General features: G+C 46.6%; 1 protein-coding gene across 3 annotated transcripts in view; it reads left to right on the forward strand.

The window, feature by feature from the left end:
• The window catches only part of dbn1 (drebrin 1), a 43,077-nt gene that overhangs the window by 14,389 nt on the left and 5,707 nt on the right, over positions 1-22,981 (forward strand). For 2 of the 3 annotated variants that reach the window (XM_037468556.2, XM_037468555.2), the window contains exons 2-10: positions 16,328-16,383; positions 17,815-17,927; positions 19,584-19,673; positions 20,719-20,862; positions 21,121-21,198; positions 21,298-21,449; positions 21,631-21,688; positions 21,968-22,024; positions 22,154-22,268. In XM_037468556.2, the coding sequence (XP_037324453.2) occupies positions 16,328-16,383; positions 17,815-17,927; positions 19,584-19,673; positions 20,719-20,862; positions 21,121-21,198; positions 21,298-21,449; positions 21,631-21,688; positions 21,968-22,024; positions 22,154-22,268 (863 nt within the window). The remainder of the gene's footprint in view (positions 1-16,327; positions 16,384-17,814; positions 17,928-19,583; positions 19,674-20,718; positions 20,863-21,120; positions 21,199-21,297; positions 21,450-21,630; positions 21,689-21,967; positions 22,025-22,153; positions 22,269-22,981) is intronic. The other variant, XM_062557997.1, reaches the window with a different exon arrangement.

Raw genomic sequence — 22,981 nt, forward strand, 5'->3', positions numbered from 1 at the left:
TTTTTGATTTTTTTTTTTTTTTTTTTTTCAGCTTTGAGTCAGTTTTTTGCACGGATTGATTTTTTTTCCGTCCTCTGCTCAACTCTCGTCACGTGGAATTCTAGCTTTCTAGAGACAAGTCGCACTGACTCAATCAAAAAGCTTTTTAATCTCGACATGCATCGCGCACTGGCAAATCACAGATTATTTTACAACAATGAATTAACTTCATGCAAACCAAACGCCCACCGATTGGGATGTAATTATTATTTCAAATGGAACGTTTAAACCGAACAAGTACAAAGTACAAAGGTTTATTTGTTCTCGTTCTATAATTGCTGTATTCTGCTGATGTGGTGAAAGGCATTCATGTATTCATCTCTTCTCGTCTTAATTATTGTATGACTATATACAGCACAAAAAAACCCCACTATATCCACTTTAATTGGTCTAAAATGGATCCGGGAGGCTTTTAACTGGAAGCACGAGAAGAGAACACATTACACCAATTTTGTAGAAACCACTCATTCCATGTTTTTTCTTACAGGACCTTAAATGAATTCGCTTTGAGGTGTGTTTCTGACCTACTAAGCCCAAATAAGGAGAGGCATTTCCGCACCTCCTCAAGAAAAATTGTCGTCGCAATAAAGAGTGGTCAATAAAATGAGATCATTCCAACGCGCTTACTGGAAGCGCGTCGCTGCGAGAGTGAGAAGCAGAGAAGCTATTTTTGGAAGGTGCACTCTTAACTATTCCCTCGAGGTCGTATCGAGCTGAAGCCTCTGCTGTGTTCTCATTAAAGATCGTAGAAGTGGATCCACTCCAAACAACGCTGCTCATGTACATTTTGCTGTGTTTATTGCTTTGTAGAAATGGCGACAACAGATGGTTTGTAATGTTGGTGGAGCTACAATTGTTATTTTAGAACTTGAGAAGATCATTGTGGTGGTCAGTTTATTAATGGACGTCAAAGTGTCAAATGTTATGCTGATGATGCCTCATTTTAATTAAGATTGTGATGAACTCTTGTTCTATCAAAGCTCTTTTTTTAGGAGGCACTTGGTTGAATGAAACTCCCTCCCTGCAGACACATCGCGTGGTCCAGAGGTCCGAAAATGTTGAATGCCGAAATTAGATGTTTCGTTCATTTGTAAACGTTAAAGCATTTACAAAGAGGACAAATTACAAGTGGCTGCATACTGAATAACGTCATATCTTCACACTCGCTTTCTTGATCATAATGAAGTAAAACTCACCAACCCGTCACGTCCTGGTTCCTGCAGAGTGTCACACGATGTGCAAGCTAACAGAAAACAGCTGGAAGTTGAATGTGGTCGGGAAGCTCTGTCGATCCTCTCTGGAGGAAACGGCACTTTTCAGACAAATTCATGTTGCATTCTTGAATTAGTGCAGCTTCAAGGGCTTGTTTTTACAGATGCGATGGTCGCCATCGTAAAGCCTCTTTTAGCTGTAACGAAATGCCGATTTTAGCTCGCTCCAAAACCGTGAGTCTCACCGAGGAATGAAATGACTGGTCCGCCTAAGCCAAACACGGTTTCCCATGTGCCTCACACCATGTGACCTCAGCATAACGCGTCTAAACACTGCAGCTCTGGATGCACTTTATCGAGCGATGTAAATCGGTGTGTCCGCGCGTCAGTAACTGCGGGTCTTGGAGCGCGAGTACGAGACCTCGCGTACACAAAGACTCGTTCCGTTGCTTCCTGTTGGGTCCGTTCAGCAGCAAAACTCTCCTTCCACCACAACAACGCTTTTTACTGCCATCTTTTATTTGTTACTTACGCACACCTCCTGTGAATGCACGTTTCCGTCCACGCTGCCACTCGTGTTCCCCACCGTGCGTCACCTCCTTTTAAAAATGTGCTGAAAGCAAGGGTCCTTTCAAAATAAGAGCGCGCACTTACTCCCAGTGTCAGGTTCTGACCTGCTAAGAGGAAGAAAAACAAATATAAAAACAAATACGATGGCGGACCGGGTGAAGCCACACAGCTTGAATGTTTAATTCTTCATCCTCTTTAGCAGAAGCCACTTTGGAGAGTGTTGACTTCTACTCTTTTCAATGTACTAATGACGACTTTACTTTGTGTCACCACACACAACAACGCCATGTGTAGCGCTCAGACGAACAAGTAGGGCGGATTACAGAAGTGTAAACACGGGGAGCGGCGACATGTCGGTGCTCTTAAGCAGCAGCAGCAGCGTGTCCTCATCTCTGCGGCGCCGAAGCTGGCCGCCGTCACGTTGGACTCCCGCCAGCCGCCCGCCCTTCCTCTTCTCCACTGTCAACAATTACAGACGCGACGACGGGAAAACAAACAGGCTCCGTCCCTCTGTCCTTCTGTCCCGGCCCATCTGTCTGGAGGGAAAATAGCATGTTGGGACCCCGTGTGGCGTCCTTGGCACGGAGCGCCCCTGCGACGCCGTCTGATCACAGCCTCCTAATCTACGGCAACACGGGGGCGCTTGCTTTTCCGTGAGATGCTGATGCTGCAGGGCCGAGTTGACTTGACAGTGAGGAGGAGAAACGTTTAAAACCCTTTCATCCCTCCATCCTCCTACTAGTGTCTGCAGGCCCGAGGTGGGCCTGACTCGCTCTTTTTTTTTTTTTTTTTCCTGCTAAAAACATCTCGACACACATTCTCCCTTTTTTTTTTTTTGGGTCACCGAGTCTCTCTGCTCTAATCCACTGTACTCTGGCCTGCTCGGGGGGAATAACCCTCCGCAGAGATGAATTATTGCTGCTAGCAGCATCACCGAGAAGCCAAGGCCGCCGTGTAAGATGTTTTGGCTGATTTGCTCTGTTGTAAAAGCCCCTTTGTGGGTTTTTTTCTGTGTTTTTTTTTTTTTTTTCACCGAAACGGACATGATGCCGTGAAATGTCGCCGTGGCGATGGGTCTGAAAACGATTTTGGTTTTCAAATGAAGACAGCTGGCAACGAGTCTGTCCGTATTGGCTCGTCCGCGCCGCATACGGGAGCTCAGAGGGTGTGAATGGGGGCCGGGGATGTTGAAAAAGTCTTGAATCCGCTGTCATGGTCGCAGGCGCGGCGCGTTTCGGGAGGAATGTCTTTGGATCCGCGCGGAATACGCCAGCAACTGAGACTGCGCAGCTTCAGGCTTCCACTGAATCTCCCGCTGTGGATGAAATAAGCAGAACGGGGCTGATTTTAAGGCCGATAGTGTAATCTTTTGAGGGGGTTCCTCCCACTCAGCAGCCCTCTCGCTTGCTAAACGATCCACCCACATTTACTCTGGGAGTCAGAACAGCTCATTTCCTCATTTCCTTTCGGGGCCGCTCCGCTGCTGGTGCTTCGTATCTATCTGATGTTGCACAATAACGCTGCTCGACAAAGGATGGAATGACGGTTCCCCTCCGTCTCTTCTGTCGCTGCGGTTTTACCAGGACTACTACAGTTCAGGTGCCTCAACCCCCCCCGATTTAAAGTTCAATCAATTAGGAATTTCCAGGGGGAAACGATGGACGTGCTGGCTTAGGAACACAAACACAGACGTTGTGTCAGTGTTTTGAAGATGCTTTTTTTCGGTATTTGCAGGAAGAATGAACAAAATGTACAAACGGGTCTGAGAGTTTAGACTGCAAACACAATGAGAAGTGCTGCTAGCGTTAGCGTTAGCCCACGCGTGATTCTTCTTCGGGCCTCTTAGGTGAGATTGGTCCGGTCCGTCGCACGATGAAGGATTGCGCTGTTGTTCTTCGATGAAACTGTGATGAAAAGTGTGTAATGTGCGTATTTCTATATAAGGATACATTTGTTTGGTTTAGTGCTGATTCGGCTTCTCTTTCTTCTCTTCCATGTTTGCTCTCCTCCTGATGATGCTTTCGGATCCAACCAGGTAAGACACTCTTATTGTTGTGTACAGTTAGCGCAGATGTGAGGTCGACGCCCCCCGCCCCCTCTCCTCCAGGTGTGCAGTGCATCCCTATTTGAAGCAAACAAAGCACAGAGATGGATTACCTGGGGCCCAAATGGTTAAACTCCTTTCTTCTGCGGCTCTGATCTTATTTTCAGGTTCTAACCACAGGTTGTGAGCAGTAATTAAGTCGTCACTCCACGTTCTTCTGTCTCGCTCCCTCTGCCCACGTCGCGGGCTCCACTTGTGTTGTGGTGGCTCGAGGTCGGTCAACACCTTTGCATGCTGGGATGTCTGCGAAGTGACGGCACGAGCAGCGATGTTTGAGCCCTTTGACCTTCTTTTTAATTTGAAAGTTTCCCCTATTAGTTTCCTTCACGCTGAATTTCAGAAGGCAGCTGCGTGCTTCTTTTCCCCCCCCTGCGGTCGCGGTGGTCCTGCTGGTGTGTTTGTACTGCAGTATTTCTGAGGGTCCCTCTCTCCGGCTGCCGGCTGTTGCAGCTCGGTTCGAACGCCATCGGCCCGAGGATCAGACCTCCGGCCTTCACAGGTTCTGCGGCAGCGGCCGTGGAGCGTCCCTTCGTCCCCCGTGAGGGAGCCGCGGACCGTTTGGAGACGCTTTTTTTGTTGTTTTTTTGTTGTTGAAGGGATCAGGCGGAGACATAGAGAGGCTGAATGTCACTGGAAAGTACAGCTGGAGGCGACTGCACGATGTGGAGGAGGAAGTGAACAAACCCAGCGCATAGTTCACAGGGAGCGAAATGAAGGGAGATGCAATGTCGGAGCAAATGTATTTCAAACCACGCCGCGAGTTATTGTTTTCATCATCAGTTCATCTGGTGGCATTCTTATCTTTATTCATTGTTCAACAGTTCAGCCTCTTCGGAGGAATGTTAAAAACATTTTGTTTTCATGCAAAAATTATATAGATATTCAGTTTATAATGATATATATATCAGAGAAAAGCAGCAAATCTTCACTATTGAGAACCTGGGCTATTTGAATTTTCAATTTTACTAGATATATTATGTGCAATAGTTAATTTAGAAAGGGATTTTTAAAGTGTAGTCCATCTAAAATAATATAATCATTGTAATTACATTCATTTTCAAGTCAGCAAGAATAACTGAACAACATGTTCCAATATTAATCAAATCAAGCATTCAGAAATAAGCAGCACACCTAAAAATACTGTAGAATGAAATGTGAAAGTAACTATAAACAACGCAATAAAAGAGCAATGGAGCTATGTTTTAGGTTTAAGTTATACCTCTGTTTAACAAAATAAAAGCAAAAGAAAACAGAAGAAATAAAAAGTCATCAGAAGAAGTCACAAATTAGCTTTAAAATAATTAAAATAGCATAAATGCAAAAGGAAAGATAACAGAAACACATCCTGGTGTTAGGAGAAGAGAAAAAAGCTTTCAGGTACATTTTTCTTAAATGCTTTTTTTTTTTTTACTCGGCGTTCGTGCAGCGGGCTTCTAAATCAAATGACTGACTCTAATTCATTGAAGGAGGAAGGGGACACAGCTGTGCCAGGCGTTAAATCCCAGCCATAAACAACGTTAACCGAGTTAAAAGGGAGACCTGCATTGACGGAGCTAATCGATAACCTGCACTCAGCTGTGGATTTACACCAGGAGACAAATGCAGATGCTCATGATCAGAAAAAAAAACACATCAAAAGGTCCATAAGATGATCTATGGCTGCTCTGTTGACATTTAAGATATTTGAATGTATCCCATTATTAAGTATTTAAATCCCAGAGTCTTCGTGACACCATCGGCAGGTTTCAGCAAATAAAACAGTCGGAATTAGAAAACCACCTCTTTTTACGAAATGTGCAGCAGTCCACAAGTTACATTACATCACATCACATGTCATTTAGCTGACGCTTTTATCCAAAGCGACTTACAATAAGTGCATTTCCACGTAGAGATACAAACTCAGAAGAACAAGTAACAAAGTACAATTTTCATCAAATAAGCAGTTTCAAAACATGTTATAGAAAAGTGCCATTATAAGTACAATTTAAGTGCTACCATTTGTTAGTGCTACAGGTCTTTTAAACTCTGTATAAACTCAATATGTACGAATGAAATCAGGCAAACACATGCGCAATCGCAGAGTGGCTCAAACCCCCGACTGAGTTCAGTAATTGGAAAGGGGGTGAAGCAGGTGGCTGTGTGTGTGTGTGTGTGTGTGTGTGTGTGTGTGTGTGTGTGTGTGTGTCTCCGGTGGGCAGACTGTCGTTCTCTGGCCGTTAATTACAGCTCTTAACCGCCTGCGTCACTTGGGGACAACAAGGCAGCGAGATGACGGACTTTTTGTCTCGTCCTGCCGTCTTGAGCAAAACGAGGCTGAGGGGTTGGAGGAAGTGATCTTTTTTTTTTTTTCTTCCTTTTTTTATAGCCATAATTGGCTCGTTATAATTGTACACGACTTTGTTCGACTTGCTGACATTTCCACGAGGAGTAATTGTTTTTGTTTTTTTAAGCCGGGGGATCTGGGTTCATCACGCGCAGGCACTCTGTCGGTAGCTGGAATAAAACTTGGTAGCAGCAAAGTAACGTGCAGCAAACGTAGGTAATGAATGACAGGATTATGCTATCGTCCATATTCAATTACTGGCAGCAACGAACCTTCCAACAAGTTAACTACTTTTACGTTGGTGTTTGTTGTTTAGCAACATTCGCTTTGTTAGCTTGACCCAATTTCCACATCTGTGTCCCCCAGAGCCCCAAAAAAACTCACTTCAGCCCCAAATGTGGAGGAATCCGCCACTAAGAAAGCGCTCGTGTTGTTTGCTGGAGGCCCCCCCCCCGCCCCCTCCCCTGGTTTACTTAACCTACGCACCATGTGCGCCGAGTCCAAAGGGTTCTGCGTAAATCACAACAACCACTGTGAGATCGGGCCTCTCTTTTCATGTGAGAGGCACCGAGGTGACCTCCGCTCACAACGCTAAATTTGTTCAAATGGACCCAGGTGTCTTTTACGCGTTTGTTATCACGGTGATGATGAAGATGAAGCCCCATCTAGACAGAATGGGAGCACCGACAAAGTGAGGAAAAAAAAAAAACGCTGTTATTCATTCCACCTCTTCTTCTCTTTCCTCCCACACACTCACACGTGTGTGTGTGTGTGTGTGTGTGTGTGTCGCTTACCTCTGGAGTACCAAAAGTCTATTTCATACAAATTCAATGCAACGCTTCATTGCTTTACGCTCACTTCGGCGTAACGGCTCTAACAGTTTTTCTCAAGCAGAACATTAATATCTATATCAAATATGATGGAAATCCATTCAGTAGTTGCAGAGAAATGTCAATAAATTCCCTGAAATTGCAATTAAAAAAAAAAAAATCTGGATGAAATATCAGTCGGATCAGAAAAGGAAGAGTGGGGGGTGGGGGGGGGGAGAGAGAACAAGCAACCTTTCATATGCAAATCTGCAGTGTGAAATGATGCTTCTGGTTCAGCCCTGCTATAAATAACACAGTGCTCAGTGGAGCGTGACATAATCATGTTTTTCACCCGTTCATCCATTAGAGCAACAAATCCCTTCAAGGGCGCAAACTCCGGGGGAATCAGATGTCCTCGATGCCTTTTTTTTTCTTTATTTTTTTTTTGTATGTCCAGCCTCTCGCTCCAGTAGTGTGTGAGTAGGAGTGAGCAGGAACACGGTGGCAGGAAAATGGAGTGTGTGTGTGTGTGTTTTTAAATAGAACGAATGAAAGCGAGGCCGAGAGACAAGGGCTGTGTATTGGAGAGAGAGAGAGAGAGAAAGAGGATGAAAGGCTTCGCTGGCCGACGGCCCACTCCGACTCGCCGTGTGTGTGTGTGTGTGTGTGTGTGTGTGTGTGTGTGTGTGTGTGGAGCCCTTTTTGAAAGGCTTTGCTTTGAAGCCCGGCCTCCTCTACACAGATGAAGAAGCCGTGTGACGGAGGCCGGTCTACTGACCGGAGGGATAACTCGAGAATGTCAGGAATGGCGCGTGACGCCACCTCGTTCACAGCGTGACACCAGGAGCCCTCTCGTCCTCTCGTCTTCCATCTTCCAAGGAAAAAGAAAAATGCGAGCATGCACGCGCTGCATGTCGATCGAGGAGAAAGAGGACGTCTTCGTAAGCTCTCGTTTTTTTTTTTTTTTTTTTTAATCGGCGGCTCAATCTCTGCGCACCATCAGGTCCGTCCAAAAATTCTCCCCCCCCCCCCCCCCACCATCCCTCCCTCCTGTTTACACTCCGTCACTGCTCACATGGCAACGGCCCAACGCCGCTGCTGGACGCTGCGGCGGTCAGAGCCCCCCCCCCCCCTCCCCCGGTCACAGGATGTCCATTGTAAGGCAGTGCTGCACACAGAGCGCTGCTGTGAGAGTTCTGGACAGGAGCGACCCGCCAGAGCCACAGAACAGGCTAATTTAAAAAAAAAAAAGGCATTCCATGGATGTAGTGGGATGCATTGCAGATATGAGAAAACCAGTGGAAATCCTTCTGAAAGAACATGGAGTGCTTTTTACAGTCCGCTGCGACCTTTTTATACACAGAGATCTTTGGGTTGTTGCGTCATTCATTAATCACAAAGGCATGATGGCAGCACAAGGATTAAAACAAGATCATTAGCTAGTGGACTAAAATGTTGAGTTAAATGTGAAACAGAAGCTCGCGGCCATCCGGCGAGGGCATGTCAACGAATTCTGGAATAATGGAAACCGTGTCCTCACGTCTCCTTCGGGCCACTTTCCCAGCGCGAAGGAAATGATGAGAAGACTGAGGAGGAAGGAAGTGCTGAAGGAAACAAGCAGCGAAACGTATCCACTGTCACACAGCCAGACATAATGTGTCTTTTTTTTAAATTTTTGTGTCTGCGTGTCGCTGCTTTTCTCTCTCGTTGAGTATATGAGTCCTGACACACACACACACACACACGACCCTAAAACCTGCTTCTGGTCCCCAGAGAGCTGATTAGGACCAGTGCAATGTGTGTGTGTGTGTGTGTGTGTGTGTGTGTGTTGCGGCCCTCATTCTGCGTCCCTCTGACAGACTTTGGGCCCCCGCCGACGGTGTCGTCAACGCCGTGACCTTCTGCAGCCGGCTCGAAACCTGCTTCTCTCTGAACGACACATTGTGGGGAAAGTCCACCTGAGCGACAGGTCGATGCGGCCTTTTAGATGGTTTTCTATGAGCTTCTTTTGAAGGTGACGCTGCTATTAAAGCTCTACATTCAACAGGGTTTCTGTGAAAGTTCCAACTCGCTTCTTTTTTTAAATTTGTTGCAGTTTAGAGTGGAGACCTTTTGACCTTTTTCCACTTGAGTATTTTGTGTCTTTTCTATTTAAACGTCCCTTGTAGGAAACATAATCATCCAAAATCTCATGTTGCTTCACAGCATCAAGCTTTTGATGCGGTTATTCTAGTTTCTAGAAGTCGTTTCTAGTAAAATCATGTTGGTCCTAATTCTGTAAATGGCCAAGTTGAATCACTTCAAGCCTGCTATGGTCCAAGTTCTCTCCTCCTCTCTGTCAAACAACACAAAGCAATGGCCGATCCAGGCAGTGATCCTTTTTAAAAACACAAGTCAGCTTTTTCCCCTCGATCTCGACGCTACAAAGAGGCCACATCAGGAACGCGGAGAGCGGTGAGCCCGGTTTGGTTCGGTTTCAGACGCCAAATTCTTGCGTGCTGATGGAAAAGTTCCCCCCCCCGGTGATTTTGAACAACCGCGCTTTTCTCCATGTGGCGAGTCCATCATGGACCAGGAGCTTCAGGAGACAGGGAGATGCGAACTTTTTACGATCTAATGACCGATGTTCCTTTTTGAGAAGCTCCCTGCGGTATCTGGAACATTCTTCAGCGTAAAGTGTATTTGTCTGAATCTGCTCATCACTGATTAGCCACAGAATGCAGAAATATTATAATGCGGCGCGCACACACACCAGCGCAATCGTGATCCTCGAGGGGAGCCATCACTCTGGACTTATTCCTCTTGACTCGCTGATGCGAAGCTCCTCTGTGTCTGTCTTTTTTTTTGTGACTTTTCGCTCTTTCGCTTGTTCCACTGCTGTTCATGTCTTCATTTAGGGGTGTTTCTAGCGAGGCATTGTGACTCTGGCTCTCAAACATCTGCAGAGTGAAACGCGCTTCGGTCCAAACGCCCGTTAAACCTAATTGGACTTTTTATGGCTTTACTGTCGTGGGGCGACCGTGGCTCAGCAGAGTGAGCCGGTGATCCGCTCGTCGGAAGGTTTAATCTCCTGGAGGCTGTTCTGTTTGCTGTTGAGATCGTGATCAGCGTGTGTGTGTGTGTGTGTGTGTGTGTGTGTGTGTGTGTGTGTGTGTGTGTGTGTGAACGCAGCCCAGAGGAAGGCGCTTTACACGTGCAGCGATAACGCCACGCTGACCTGATGCCCGATGGACGTTAAATTAAACATGCACATGCAATTTTGTATTCGGTAGTTTTACGTTCATAAAGAAACGACTAAAGCTCGTGGCGAATAAAGATGGCAACATTAGCGCGGGGAGAATAATCTGCTGAGCTTTCACGGTTTTGATCTGTTGGCTCACGTTTTTTACCCCAGTGTTCATAGATAATGAAGCTGCATGTTCCGTTTCCTCCTCCTCTGTGGAGATCGTTGCGGTCTCGTAGCGTGGCCACAGCTCATCGGGCCTTCCCGTCTCACTCACACACACACACGCACGCACACGCACGTCTATGCACACACGCACGCACACGCACGTCTATGCACACACACACCTCTTACTCATCGGATCGGCATGCAGAATTCTGCATTCCCAGACCGAACAGGAACAGGATTCACGGCTGTTCAAAAATGCCCTGCTTCACCCCCCCCCCCCCCCTGCAAAACATTACCCAGAATTCCCGTCCTCGTGCCCGTGAGCCTCGTTTCCTTTGCATTAAGTCACCATGTGGGTTTCTCGCTCTATAAACCCGTCTACGTTCTCTCACCACGTGAATAACCCCCGTGGTTCTCTCTCGATCACGTCCCATAATGCTCTCTGCTCCTGCCTGCGCAGTTATTTGTACTTGCAGTCTCTCTGGGTATCTCTTCAACTGCACGCATTTCTTTCCCCCCCCCCCTCTGGCCATTAAAAGCCCAGGAGGGATCCATAACTCAGAGGAGAAATATTGGCTTTGTCTTGAGGGAACAAAGAGGGAACACGCTGGTGTTGTGTCTGCAGTGTGCGTCTGTTGTGTCCATTGCTCGTTCGCAGCTTGTTCGACAAACATTGGCGGCCAGCGTCTCTCCGCCGCCGCCGCATCTGTTCTAATTGCGTCGCAAAAAAGCTGACTGATCTCGAACAGGCGGCAGAAAGCCTCCCCCTTTTTCATTCGCTGTCCCCACAAGAAACTGCTGAGTCGGCTCCGTCTGCGCTTTCTCCTTCTAAATGAGCCTCCGCCCTCAGCTTCACTGAGTCAGGAGGAAAGGAGCTGACGGCAGCTCGGTGACGCGCGTCCAAGAGGCCTGAAAGTAGCCCTGGGGGTCTGGGGGGGGGGAAGACTCATACGGGGGGGAAAAGACTCATACGGGGGAGTATTATTCTGGCAGCCTCATTGTCTTGTTCTGTTCGTAGACCCTGGAGCTTTTTTTGATTACTAATTTCAATCGGGCTGCCATGGCAACCCGTGCTTATTGGCACTTAACGTCATTAAGATGGTAAGAAATCCACGGGCCTCGCTGAGCTCGTTTCAAAATGTTCCCCTCAGAAGGCTTCGCTGCTCCAAACAGTCATTGTTTTTCATTTCCTAACGCTCCCTGTCGCTGATGATGAAATCTCAAATGATGAATCGGAAAGCAACTGCATGAAATGAGATGCCGGCGTCTCGGCCTACTTTAAACCAAACTTTGATACCACCCAAAAACACCAGTCACCGTTTCGAAGCTCCGTCGGCTTGTTGGCCCCCGAACCCTCATTTTGGGTTTCACTAAACCAAATAAACGCTGTGTTTGTCGCTAAATATCCACGGAAAGAAATGCTGTGTCATTTTTACACATCGCACACAATCAATTAGTCTGATAGCCGATCATTTTTTGTAGCTCTTACGTGTGGGCTTACCTGTTGTGTGTGTGTGTGTGTGTGTGTTTTGCCCTTCAGCTGTCCTCTGGTCTCCTCCTCCATCCCTCCATCACGTCTTTCCACGCTCGCTCCCCTCAGGTCACAAACTGCTGTTGACGAGATAACGATGGGGAGGGGGGGGGATGCTGCCCGGTTGCCACGGCGACGCTCCCTGGAGTGTTAGCGGGGTTATCTTGGCAACCTCTGATTCATTTTTTTTTTTTTTTTTTTTTCAACAGCCAGCGCCGAGCACTGCCCATCCGAGATTTAGGATAAGGACCAAATAGCGGAAAAATGAAGCTTTTTTTTGTCCAGTCGCCGCCTGGTTTGAGGGCTTTTTCTGTCCCCGCAACATCTCGCATTCACTCTCAGTTCAGACTGAATTGGTTTTTTCTTCACTGTCTCCAGATTTGTAAACCTTTACAAGTCCCTTCCTGCGTTTGTTGAGACGGTTGCAGAGGTGTTTATTCAGCTCGTCCTGTTCCTGTTAGCGAGATTTTTCTGTTTTATTCATCTTCGCGAATATGCCAAAGTGATCCCTGTTGGTCGCCTCTTGGTCCGGAGAATATGTGAAGTCCGACCGAGGCTCTGCAGCGTCTTGCTGTTTTTAACGAAAAGATCCACTCCGATGCGAGTGTTTTATGTGTGGAACGGTGTTAAATATCATTTATAATTTTGTGAGCGTGTGATAGACCACGTAGAAAGAAGACTAAGCAGGAAAAAAGCAAAGAATAAGAGCACAATGGAGCTGGTTAATTCGTTTTATTCTCAGCCGGGATGAGTTGTCTAGAATTGTGTTGCCACGATTCAGTCCAGACAGTGAAGACATTTAATAGACACAAAAAGAATCCCCTTTTTTCTGCACGTTGCAGCGGTAATATCGCTCAGACGTTTTTTTCTTTTTTTCTTTTTTTTACTGCCGCTGAGCTTTAATCACAACACCATGTAGGTGAAGGCGTGCGTTACCACGCTCGAACAAACGAAGCAAAGAAACGTTTAAACGCCACCTCGCTCCTTTTGCGTTTGACACGTCTGCGAAAGAACAGAAACCTGAACGAGGGGAAAAGTAAAAATCCGTGGCGTGAAAGTCACTGCTGGCGCGCAACCACGCAGCCTCCTGCAGCAGAGAGCAGATTAGAGAGGAAAGCTGTTGTGCCCGCCTCCAGTTTAAAGACACTACAGTGATTCTTCTGCACATCAAAGGCAGCGTGGGCCCACACACACACACACACACACACACACACACACACACACACACACACTGTCTATGCCATGTTTCGGGGCGTATGAGTCAGATCGTACTCGCCGAAGCCTTTGACCTGCATTGCGGACATGTATACGTGTACTGCATGCGCGTCCCCTTTAGGGCCCGCCCCCAAAATTTATTAGAGATTTGAACGATTTGATAAAATGAATAAATGCCGAAGAAGAATTGTGCTCAACGGCCTGGTAAAGTCATGTGGGGGGACGCATTTTGGATTTTGGCTGATTTTGCGAAAAGCCAATTGACGACGACCTCATCTGCGCGTGTGATTGGTCGATTAATCACTTTGTTGTTCTTCTAATCTGCTCTTTCTCTTTTGCCGCTTCTCTTGCTCCCTTTCCTTCCTCCTCGTGTCCTTCTTTCCTTTTCCTTCTCCCATCATTTTGCCTTTGTGCCCATTTGTCCTGTGCAACGACTTCCTTGATCTGTTTCCTCTGCTTCTTCCCTCCACTCTTCCTCCTCTTACATGCCCAGCTGCATGCTCACACACACACACACACACACACACACTGGAGGGCCGTTTCTAGGTCACGGGGCTTTATATGAATAATAAACAGCTGTCTGCTTTAAAGGGAATTATTTATAGAGCATCGAGTGAGTGAGACTCACATCTTTCTCCATCTTATTCTTAAACGCTGGCTCTTATCCAACTTTTTAACACCCCGTCGTCTTTTTATTATCTGTCATCTCTTCGTTTCCCCCAACTGACGCTTTCTTCAATAATTCGCACTGAAAGCTTTTCTTCTGTGCCGCGTGTCCAGGAATTTGCTTCTCTACCGGGTTGACGCGGCTCCAGCTCTCGTAAAATATTACACAAAAAAAAAAAAACCATTTCTGTCTGATCAAGGCGATTGACACATATCCCAGCATGCATCTTGCATCCATGAGAGGCGTTAACACAATACAATTTGACTCATTTTCTTTCGAATTTCAAATATGTTGGGAGTCCTTGTTTCACAGTTTGCATGAAAAGATGCGTCGCTGGCAGTAAAGTCAGAACTCGTGGATTTTATTTACACGGTTTCTTATTCACACTCGTTGGCGTTTCTGACCACCTGATTGGTTCTTTAGCTTCTAATTTATTCATATATTTTGGCTGCATGTGGCTGGAAACGATCAGACCCTGGAAAAAGGAAAAGCTCATTTTGGGGATGAAATGTGCAGTGTGGCATGGAGAGAGAGAGAGAGAGAGCGAGAGAGAGAGAGAGAGGGGGAGGGGGAGAGATGGAAGGGGAGGGAGAGGGAGGAGAGGTGGGGGATTTGGCAGCAGAGAGTGACTCGGCAGACACGGACTGGATGGAGGGAGGCGAGGTCACCAGAAAGTCAGACGGTGGCCAGACTAAAGCCTCGGGCTGAAGGAGCATGAGCTCATCTGGACCGCTAACACACACACACACACACACACAGAGGAAGCAACCAGTTGGATCCCTCAAAGTTTACGCTTACGATTCAATAGTTCATACTATTTTAGGATCATGGTGTTGCTGCAGCAGTGTCCAATCTAAGGAGACCCTGCTCTCCAGTTTACAATCTCCCGCTCAGCCTCAATAGATGAAAAGGGGTCATTTCTCTATAACCTCAATCCCATTTACCGTGTTGGTTTTCAGATTCCATACCGTCCCCTGATTTTGACGGCGAGGTCATCCTGCATCACAGTGAACGCCATGAGTACCTTTCATTCATCCGGATTCAATATTTAATAGCTGGAAGCGTTCAAATCCTCTTTAAGTCCACCCGACCCACCAGATGGTCCATCACTCAGAAACCTGATGGGTCAACTTACACACAGGATTGGGTCCGTCCAAATGTAAGAAAAAACATAGATTTACTTCCTGTCTGTACTTGAGTGCAATGTGGAGGTATTTTACCCCCCCATTTCAGCGGATGAGACGACAACAAAAACACATTATAGAACTAAAATAATGCCGCCGAAATGCAAATGGATTTTTTAATTTATTGAGAGGTCATTTACGCCCACTAACGGTAAAGACAACAATCCTTAGACAGTATCACCAGGCTTTTGTGTACCGTGAGAGGAGGTCGAACTGTTTTAATCTGGAGTCTGTAATCCCTGCCACCTTCATTTAACCTCAACTGCAGAGGTCAGAGGTTTACGTGTGTGTGTGTGTGTGTGTCTGTGTGTAAAAAATGAAGCGTCGGTCAAGAGGTCGACGAAGGTCAAACATGTCTGTTTACGGTGAAGTCCTCAGACCCGACACCATGGACATTCATCACTGAGCTGTCTGAGGATTTCCACTTGGTAATCAGGGTAGGAATTAGTTGTAGGTCAGGTCTAAGTAGTCTAACTAGGGGGGGGGGGGGGGGCGCTTTATGTCCTGAATGGTGTTAGTTAGGATGCGTGAACTTTCCTAATCCAGGCAGACCAGAATGCCCACACTCATTCATCAAACCAAGTAATCTGCTTTGCACACACACACACACACACACACACACACACATTTGACCTGATACGGCAGCTCGACCCTGAAGAAGCTTGTAAAAGTCTGGCGAGGACGGGAGTTGTTCTGTCAACCTCGGGTACCTTTTTTTTTCTTCATCAGGAAGCAGCTGGCTGTCTGACGTCTGACGTTAATTAGTTTGTATGCAACTTGTCGCGTTGTGTACTAGAGACAGTTCACTGAACCAGGATCAGCCCGAAAGGGAGTGAATAACAAGCAGGGTCTTCCGTCATGCTATTGGTTCAGTGAGAACCGACCTTTAGCTGAGAGCTAAACGCTAAATATCGGCCTACAGACATGCTCGCGATGACGTGGTGAGACGTTAAAACGCTGATGTCTGGCAAGGATAATGTTTACCAGGCTGCTGCACGGCTCAGTGTGTACGATCAAATACCGGCAACACCTTCTTATCAGCCTCACCTGTACTTAAGCGCAGGTAGTAAGAGTGCATTAGCTCACGTTAGCATGCTAACACGCCGCTTAGTCTTGGTGCTTGAAACATGCCTAAAGTTAGCGATTTTTCTGGCTCTTTGTTTCAGAATCTCAGACCTATTGCTGCCACGTCTGAAGTCGCCAGACAAACACGGGCCCTGTGACACCGTGATAAAGGTCACGAAAAGGCTAAACGTTGTCTTCTTTCTCTCTCTTTGTCACAGGGCCTTGTACACATATGAGGACGACAGCAATGATTTGAAACTGGCATCATCGGGAGGTGAGTGTGTCAATCCAGTCCATGGATTTTGTCTCTCCCAAAAAAGTGTCTCCTCGCAGTTCTCAATTCTTTTTAACTCACGATGAACGCGGCTGCATGAGCATGATTTGCATTTGCCGGCCAACTTTGATGAGCTCTGCAGGTTCCGATGCTCCCATCGTGTTCTTTGTCTCCTGATTGTTCCTGAGCTGGATTAGTTTTATTTTCCACAGCTAATGATCATTTCAGGTTATTGAGTCTGTGATGCGCCTCCTCTTATGTATGTCATACCCCTCCTGCTCTCAAAGGACTGTAGATTTCTCTTCTTTTTCACCCAAGTTTAAACGGGTTTGTCGTGCGTCTTAATCGGTAAACCTAATGCAGAACCTCGGACTCACATGATGATCTGCCGAGTTAATTTATACCCTGGAGCACATTCAGTGGAAGGAAATCTAATAAGGATATTTATTAGAGCAGTTAGATTGTAAAATTGTCAGTTATATATTTCAAAGGACAATAAACTGATAAACGTAATGTAATGTAGGGATGTACTGGATAATTTGAAAAATTAAACCTAATCCAAATGGGTAAAAAACAATATCTTTCAATATCCTGTTTGTCCAATGAAGTACTAATTCTAATCAGAACACCATAAAACTCATCACATCGCCATCTGGAAGACCAAATGATGTGCCTGATCATATTATTGTTAGGCCAAAAACATTGGAATATCCTGGATAACGGAACCGCAACCCGCTTTTTTGCCAGGTATAAAAATAATTTCAATTCATTTTGTCTCACTACAACACACTCCATAGCCTTAGCTGCTGTTGCTATAGTAACTGAGTTCATCCAAAATGCAGCAAAACTCTGTAAGGGAGCTGATCGTAAAGTGGAAACATATTTTAATTTGTAATTCAGTTTTCTCTGAGAGTAAGAAAGTTTTGTCAGTTTTGGTTTCTGGAGCCTGAGACTCATCTTCGCGAAATGTGGGGTTGAGAGACGTCTCTCTGATGCTCTTTTGATGAGAACCACGTCTCTTTGGACCCACTCTTGAGTCCAACGTAATCATCCGCGAATTATTCCGCAATATAGAAATGCCCGATCACGCGAGAGGCGCCGACTGGCTTATCCTCGTCGTGGTTTCCGCCGCGCAGCTTCTCCTCAGAGAGACGTGAATATTTCAGCAGGCATCTGCCTCCTCAGATCCCTGAAACCCGGCGGAGCACAGTCACGCTCGCCTGTTTGTATGTGAGGTGTTTACAAATGGGATATTACGGCGGGGGGGTTGGGGGGAGGAAGCCGGATCCTCTATCCGAGGCATGAAACCCAGCAGCAATGTGATCCTTTCCTCAAGCCGAATCCGACCATTGCAGTTAAAGGTCGTGTGCTCCAAAATAAATAAATAAAATAAAACCCTCCCCAACGCGGGCCTCTTGCTCTGTGGCGCAGGAGGCGGTCTGGCGGAGATCACGCTGTCCTTCGACGCCGCCCGGGTGATGTACGGCTTCTGCAGCCTGAAGGAGCCCACCGCCACGCTGCCACGGTACATCCTCATCAACTGGGTAAGTCGCCGGGACAGAAGGGGGGGGGGGGGGGGGGAGGGGGCGGTGGTTCATGAGGCCTAAGCCTAACACTCCAGGCAGCACACACACACACACACACCAACACGTAAAAGCAGAATATACGGGAGTCGTTAAGGGTCAGAGCACATTTTTAATGTAACTGTTTGGTTAATCCAGGTCCGGTCTGTTCCGCTCCGTGATTGGACGATAATAAATCTTGTTCTGCTGTCGAGGGTACTTTGAGGAGGCTTCTCGTGTGGTGGATGTTTTTTTGTTTTTTTTTTCATTTTAGCGTTGATGTCACGTTGCTCACCCCGCAATGAAGCAACTACATGGACACAAAAACAGAATATTATGTACTTTGACTCATGACAGAGCTGTATTTAACAAACCGGCAGAGAGAACAACAGCTTCTCCGATTTAATCACCGGCTCCACTTGCAGGTCGTGAAGATTACAACATCTTTTTTTTTTTTTTTATCTTCAGTTTTTACACTTTTTCCTCTGTTGCTCCTTCTGGAGTCTCATCAAAACGTTGATTGATTTGAATCGCGTGTCGCGCTGTTGAGACGGTTGATGAGACTCCTGGATTCAGACGCAGTTCATTTTAACGCTTTGAGGTTTCACGCGATGTGCGTCATACACACAGAAACAGGAACGTTTGTAGATAGATTTGAAGTTACCGAATTCTCACTTCAGCAGAGGTTATATTAATAAACGTCTGTTTCAGTCGCAACGTCATTTACATAATTTGCAGATGTTTACAGATGAAATATTCAACTTCTGTTTTTTAAGCAACTTTCAATCTGCTCAGTGTGAAACTTGACTTTTGTAGGAAATTGGAGGAAGTGGAAAATGTTCTTTGATGACCTGAACTGATTGGTGCAAAGAAATGAACAGCAACATACATACATGCATAAATACATAAATACATCAACTGGGACCAAAACTAGAAATGCTTTTGTCACTTTAACCTCTTAGCACACCAAACAAATGGTTCCCCCGGTGTCTATTGTTAAGATCGCCATCTAAATATGGATGATTGTAGTGTAAAATACATACTTTTGTTCTATAACTGTGGGATAAATGCCTCATGGAGGGTGGCTACCTACATGGACAATTCATCATGCTGATGATGCATCATGATCACACAAATAGGTTGAATGAATGAGAAAAGTGACAAAGCGGATGCGGTGCTCGAAAAGAACGGAGACAGAAAGTGAAATGAAGAGACGGAGGAGTCCATCATAATGTTTCGCAGCGACACTAAAAGAGGCCCGAAAGAGCCCCAGAACAAAGAAAACCGGGCTATAAAAAAAACACACAACACGTCGCAAAAAACTGTATCGCACGGCGTTCTCTCCCTCACTTCCTGTTTCACTCAGACACGCGCGATGAACACAGCGTCGGGTGAAGTGGATAAATACTGATATCGAGAGTTAAACTACCACCGGCCTCATTGTCTCTGTAATTGCTGCCTGCAATGCGTTCGCATTGTGTTACTTTGAATGAGCCGTGATTACCGACCGGCGACATCCGGCCCGTCGGGTGGGTGGGGGGGGGGGGCAGCAGACGCTGATTCAATAAGCCCAACGCGACCCCTGATGCTTTAAGGTCACCATCTCCCCCCCCCTCACCCCCTCTGTCTCCCCCTCAGGTCGGGGAAGACGTGCCGGATGCCAGGAAGTGTGCGTGTGCCAGCCACGTGGCATCGATCGCAGACTTCTTACAGGTCAGACCAACCATGGTACTTGAACATTTTCCTAAACAAAATCTCTTTCAACGTTTTGGTTTTTTTGTTGCTTTTTTGCCGTGTGGATCTGAGAGAACGATACCCTGTTTAAAGTTAAAAAGTCCTGTGCTTTCAATTAAGCAATCTATATTTTTTTAATAGTCACCAGAATGCTAGAAACAAAAATGAAACGGCCCAAAATCCAAAGTCCGACAGGTTGACCCGTGACCCTTGTAAAGCAGAGGTCACCTGAACGCCACCATGAGTCGTCCTTCCTGAGCTTTAACATCAACCTGCGTACGATGTTCCACAAGCTGCTCCACTTCCACAGAATGTTTGAATATTTATTTCTTTTCAATCACCTGTGGGGAAAGAACATGAAACCTGTAGGTGGTGTGTGTGTGTGTGTGTGTGTGTGTGTGTGTGTGTGTGTGTGTGTGTGTGTGTGTGTGTGTGTGTGTGTGTGTGTGTGTGTGTGTGTGTGTGTGTGTGTGTGTGTGTGTGTGTGTGTGTGTGTGTGTGTGCTACATTGCATGACTAATACCGTCTCTTTTTAAGGTAAGCTCTCTGTGCTAAGAGTTCTGAGCTGAATGACAATCCTCCCACCCACTTGTGTGAGTGTGTGTGTGTGTGTGTGTGTGTGTGTGTGTGTGTGTTTTTAATACCAGCCAGTGTGTGCGTTTGTGTGTCTGTTTCAGTGTCGGTATTCAAAGTGGCAGCTCTCGCTCCCACACAGCATTAACTTCAGCGACGAGGCATTCGATGACCCTTTTTGGGATACACTCACCCACACACACACTTAAGTCTTTAAAGACCAGTTAACACATCTATATAATTAATGTTACTGTACAATAAACTATACGTTATTGGTAAGAACATAATCTGATACAGTATTGCCAAAGCACTTTTTAATATGCAAGAATTTTACATATACTGAATATTTATTAAGAAAATCAACAAAAAAAAAGAACATTAAGAAAAATGTGTGTGTGTGATAAGTAAGTAATCAGAGTAGTCCAAATCTCTCCCTCTCTCCCTCCCTCCCTCCGTCCCTCCCCAGGGGGTGGAGGTCACCGTCAACGCCAGCAGCCTGGACGACATCGACCCGTCAGCCATCGGGCAGCGGCTGACCAACGGGACGGTGGCGGTGGCGAGTCCGGTCCTGAGCCGCCTGAGGACCCGAGAGGAGGAGCACGCCGACGTGGTACGAGGAGAGGCGGAGCCTCCCGAGGGTCTCGGGCTTGACCGATTGGTCGGTTTTATGAGATCTCTTTGATCTGGTCAGACGAACAGGGCTGGAGTTACTTCATACCTCTCTGTGTAAACCAACCTGTTTGTGTACTTCATGCCTCATCGATATCTACATTTAAAGATGCAGGTTACCACGTAGCTTTGAGTCTATTTAATGGTGAACAGCATTAGGAATCTGAGTTGAATAATGTGTCTGTCTCCCCTGACGCAGGGCACAGTGTACGAGAAGACCAACGCAGAGGTGGAGATGAAGAAAATCAATAGAGAGGAGTTTTGGGAGCAGGCTAAGGTAGGTGGAAAGGGAAAAAAAAGAAAAGATTTAATCTGCGGGATTAGTTAAAAAGAAGCGAAGAATAATGCAACGAGCTGCTTCCGAACGCTTCCCCAGCGCGAAGAGGAGGTGAGGAAGGAGGAGGAGAAGAAGAAGGCGGCGGAGGAGCGGCAGCGCTTCGAGGAGGAGCGGATGGAGCTGGAGAGGAAGGAGCAGGAGAGCCGAGAGCAGAGGTACCGCGACCGGGAGCGGCAGATCGAGGAGCACAGGTGAGGAGCGCTCACCTGGTGAGGAGCAGCTGTCAATCCAAACTAAAGTCAAAGCCCAAAGAATCCAGGCGTTTTCAGGGGCATCGTGTTTAAAACGCACCTAAACCCGGGTTTTCCAGGCCTCAAGTGTGTGTACAGTGTTGTCTAACCTGAGTGTGTGTGTGTGTGTGTGTGTGAGCAGGAAGAAGCTGCTGGAGGAGGAAGAAGCCAAAGAGAGGTTGCGCAGCCAGACCACCATGGTACGTTTTTATTTTTTTTGTTGATTTTTTTTTGTGCTTCCACTTCTACTTGAAACCTCCGACTCACGGAGATTCGCCTCAACGCACTTACAAGTGTTAAAAGACGAGAACAAAAAAATCAATGTCTGACAGTGGAGGTTGTGTTAGGAAGCGAGTGATTGAGCGTGTGATTTTACCAAAAGTGTCACAGGCCTTTTTTAAAAAACATTAAATTAGGTTTCCTCAACTAATTAAATAGATTTCATTGTGAAAATCGGTCCTTTCCTCTCGTCCCGGCAGGCGGCCGAGGCGAGCATCGACGACCTGAACCTGGACAAGAAGGAGACCGAAGTGGACGTGAGTCACGAGCTTTTATTTTGGTAGTTTTGAATCATTTTAAATGTGATTGAGGTACCGGGGGCTTGATGTGTCACCTCCCGGATTGAGTCACTGATGGAGACTGCGCGGCTCCATTCTCGCTTCCAGGAGGCGAAGGCCATCATCGCCCAGCGCTCCGGAAACCCTCGAGAGTTCTTCAAGCTGAAGGAGAGAGCCATGACCATCTGCGTGGACACCTCGCCCGTCTCCGTCCACAGGACCGGTAAAACTCTTTGTCCCACCTTAGAGAGCCCCCCCGGTCTGTGTGAGGGATCGTGGCACCTGGTCCACAACGCGTCATTTATCACCGTCCGCATCTCCTCAGCTGCCTGTTTTTTTTTTGTTTTTTGTTTTTTTTGTTCTTTAAGCCCAAACTTCCAATTGCTTTTTTTAAGTTCACATCTGGAGCTGCAACACAGAGACAAGCATCTCTGCGATGGAGGGCTGCTGCTGCAGAGTCTGGGTTTTTCTATGACTGTGGTTTTAATTTGCGCTGCCGTGTGTTGTTTGTGCGGCGGGGTTTTGTGTTCTTGTCGCGAGCCACGCGCTCAAAACGGATATCCACCCGGGGAGGGGGGTGCGGGTGGGGGGGGGGGGGACGAGTCCCGCCCACTTCACCCCAAACATCCGCTCCCTTTTACTTTAACAGTTTTTTTTTTTTTTTCCAAAATAAAATCCATCCGGCGTTGTTTTCAGAGAGGAGGGGAGTCGCTGCAATAATTATACTCTGCTTGTGTCGGCTTCAATTACCACAACAACAACAACAATGTTATTTCGATTCGCTCCTTATTCTGAAAGGGAAATGTGCTGATTCAAAGGAACCCTGATGGAGGTCTGACTCCTGAGGATGAACCGCTCCGTCAGCATTTAGTTTCTTCTTAACGTTTGTCTAAAGTCGCACTAACTACTTTTCTCTTTCTTTTTTTTCCCCCCTCA

This window comes from Pungitius pungitius, chromosome 16 (assembly GCF_949316345.1).
Source record: "Pungitius pungitius chromosome 16, fPunPun2.1, whole genome shotgun sequence".
In the NCBI taxonomy this organism is placed as follows: Eukaryota; Metazoa; Chordata; class Actinopteri; order Perciformes; family Gasterosteidae; genus Pungitius; species Pungitius pungitius.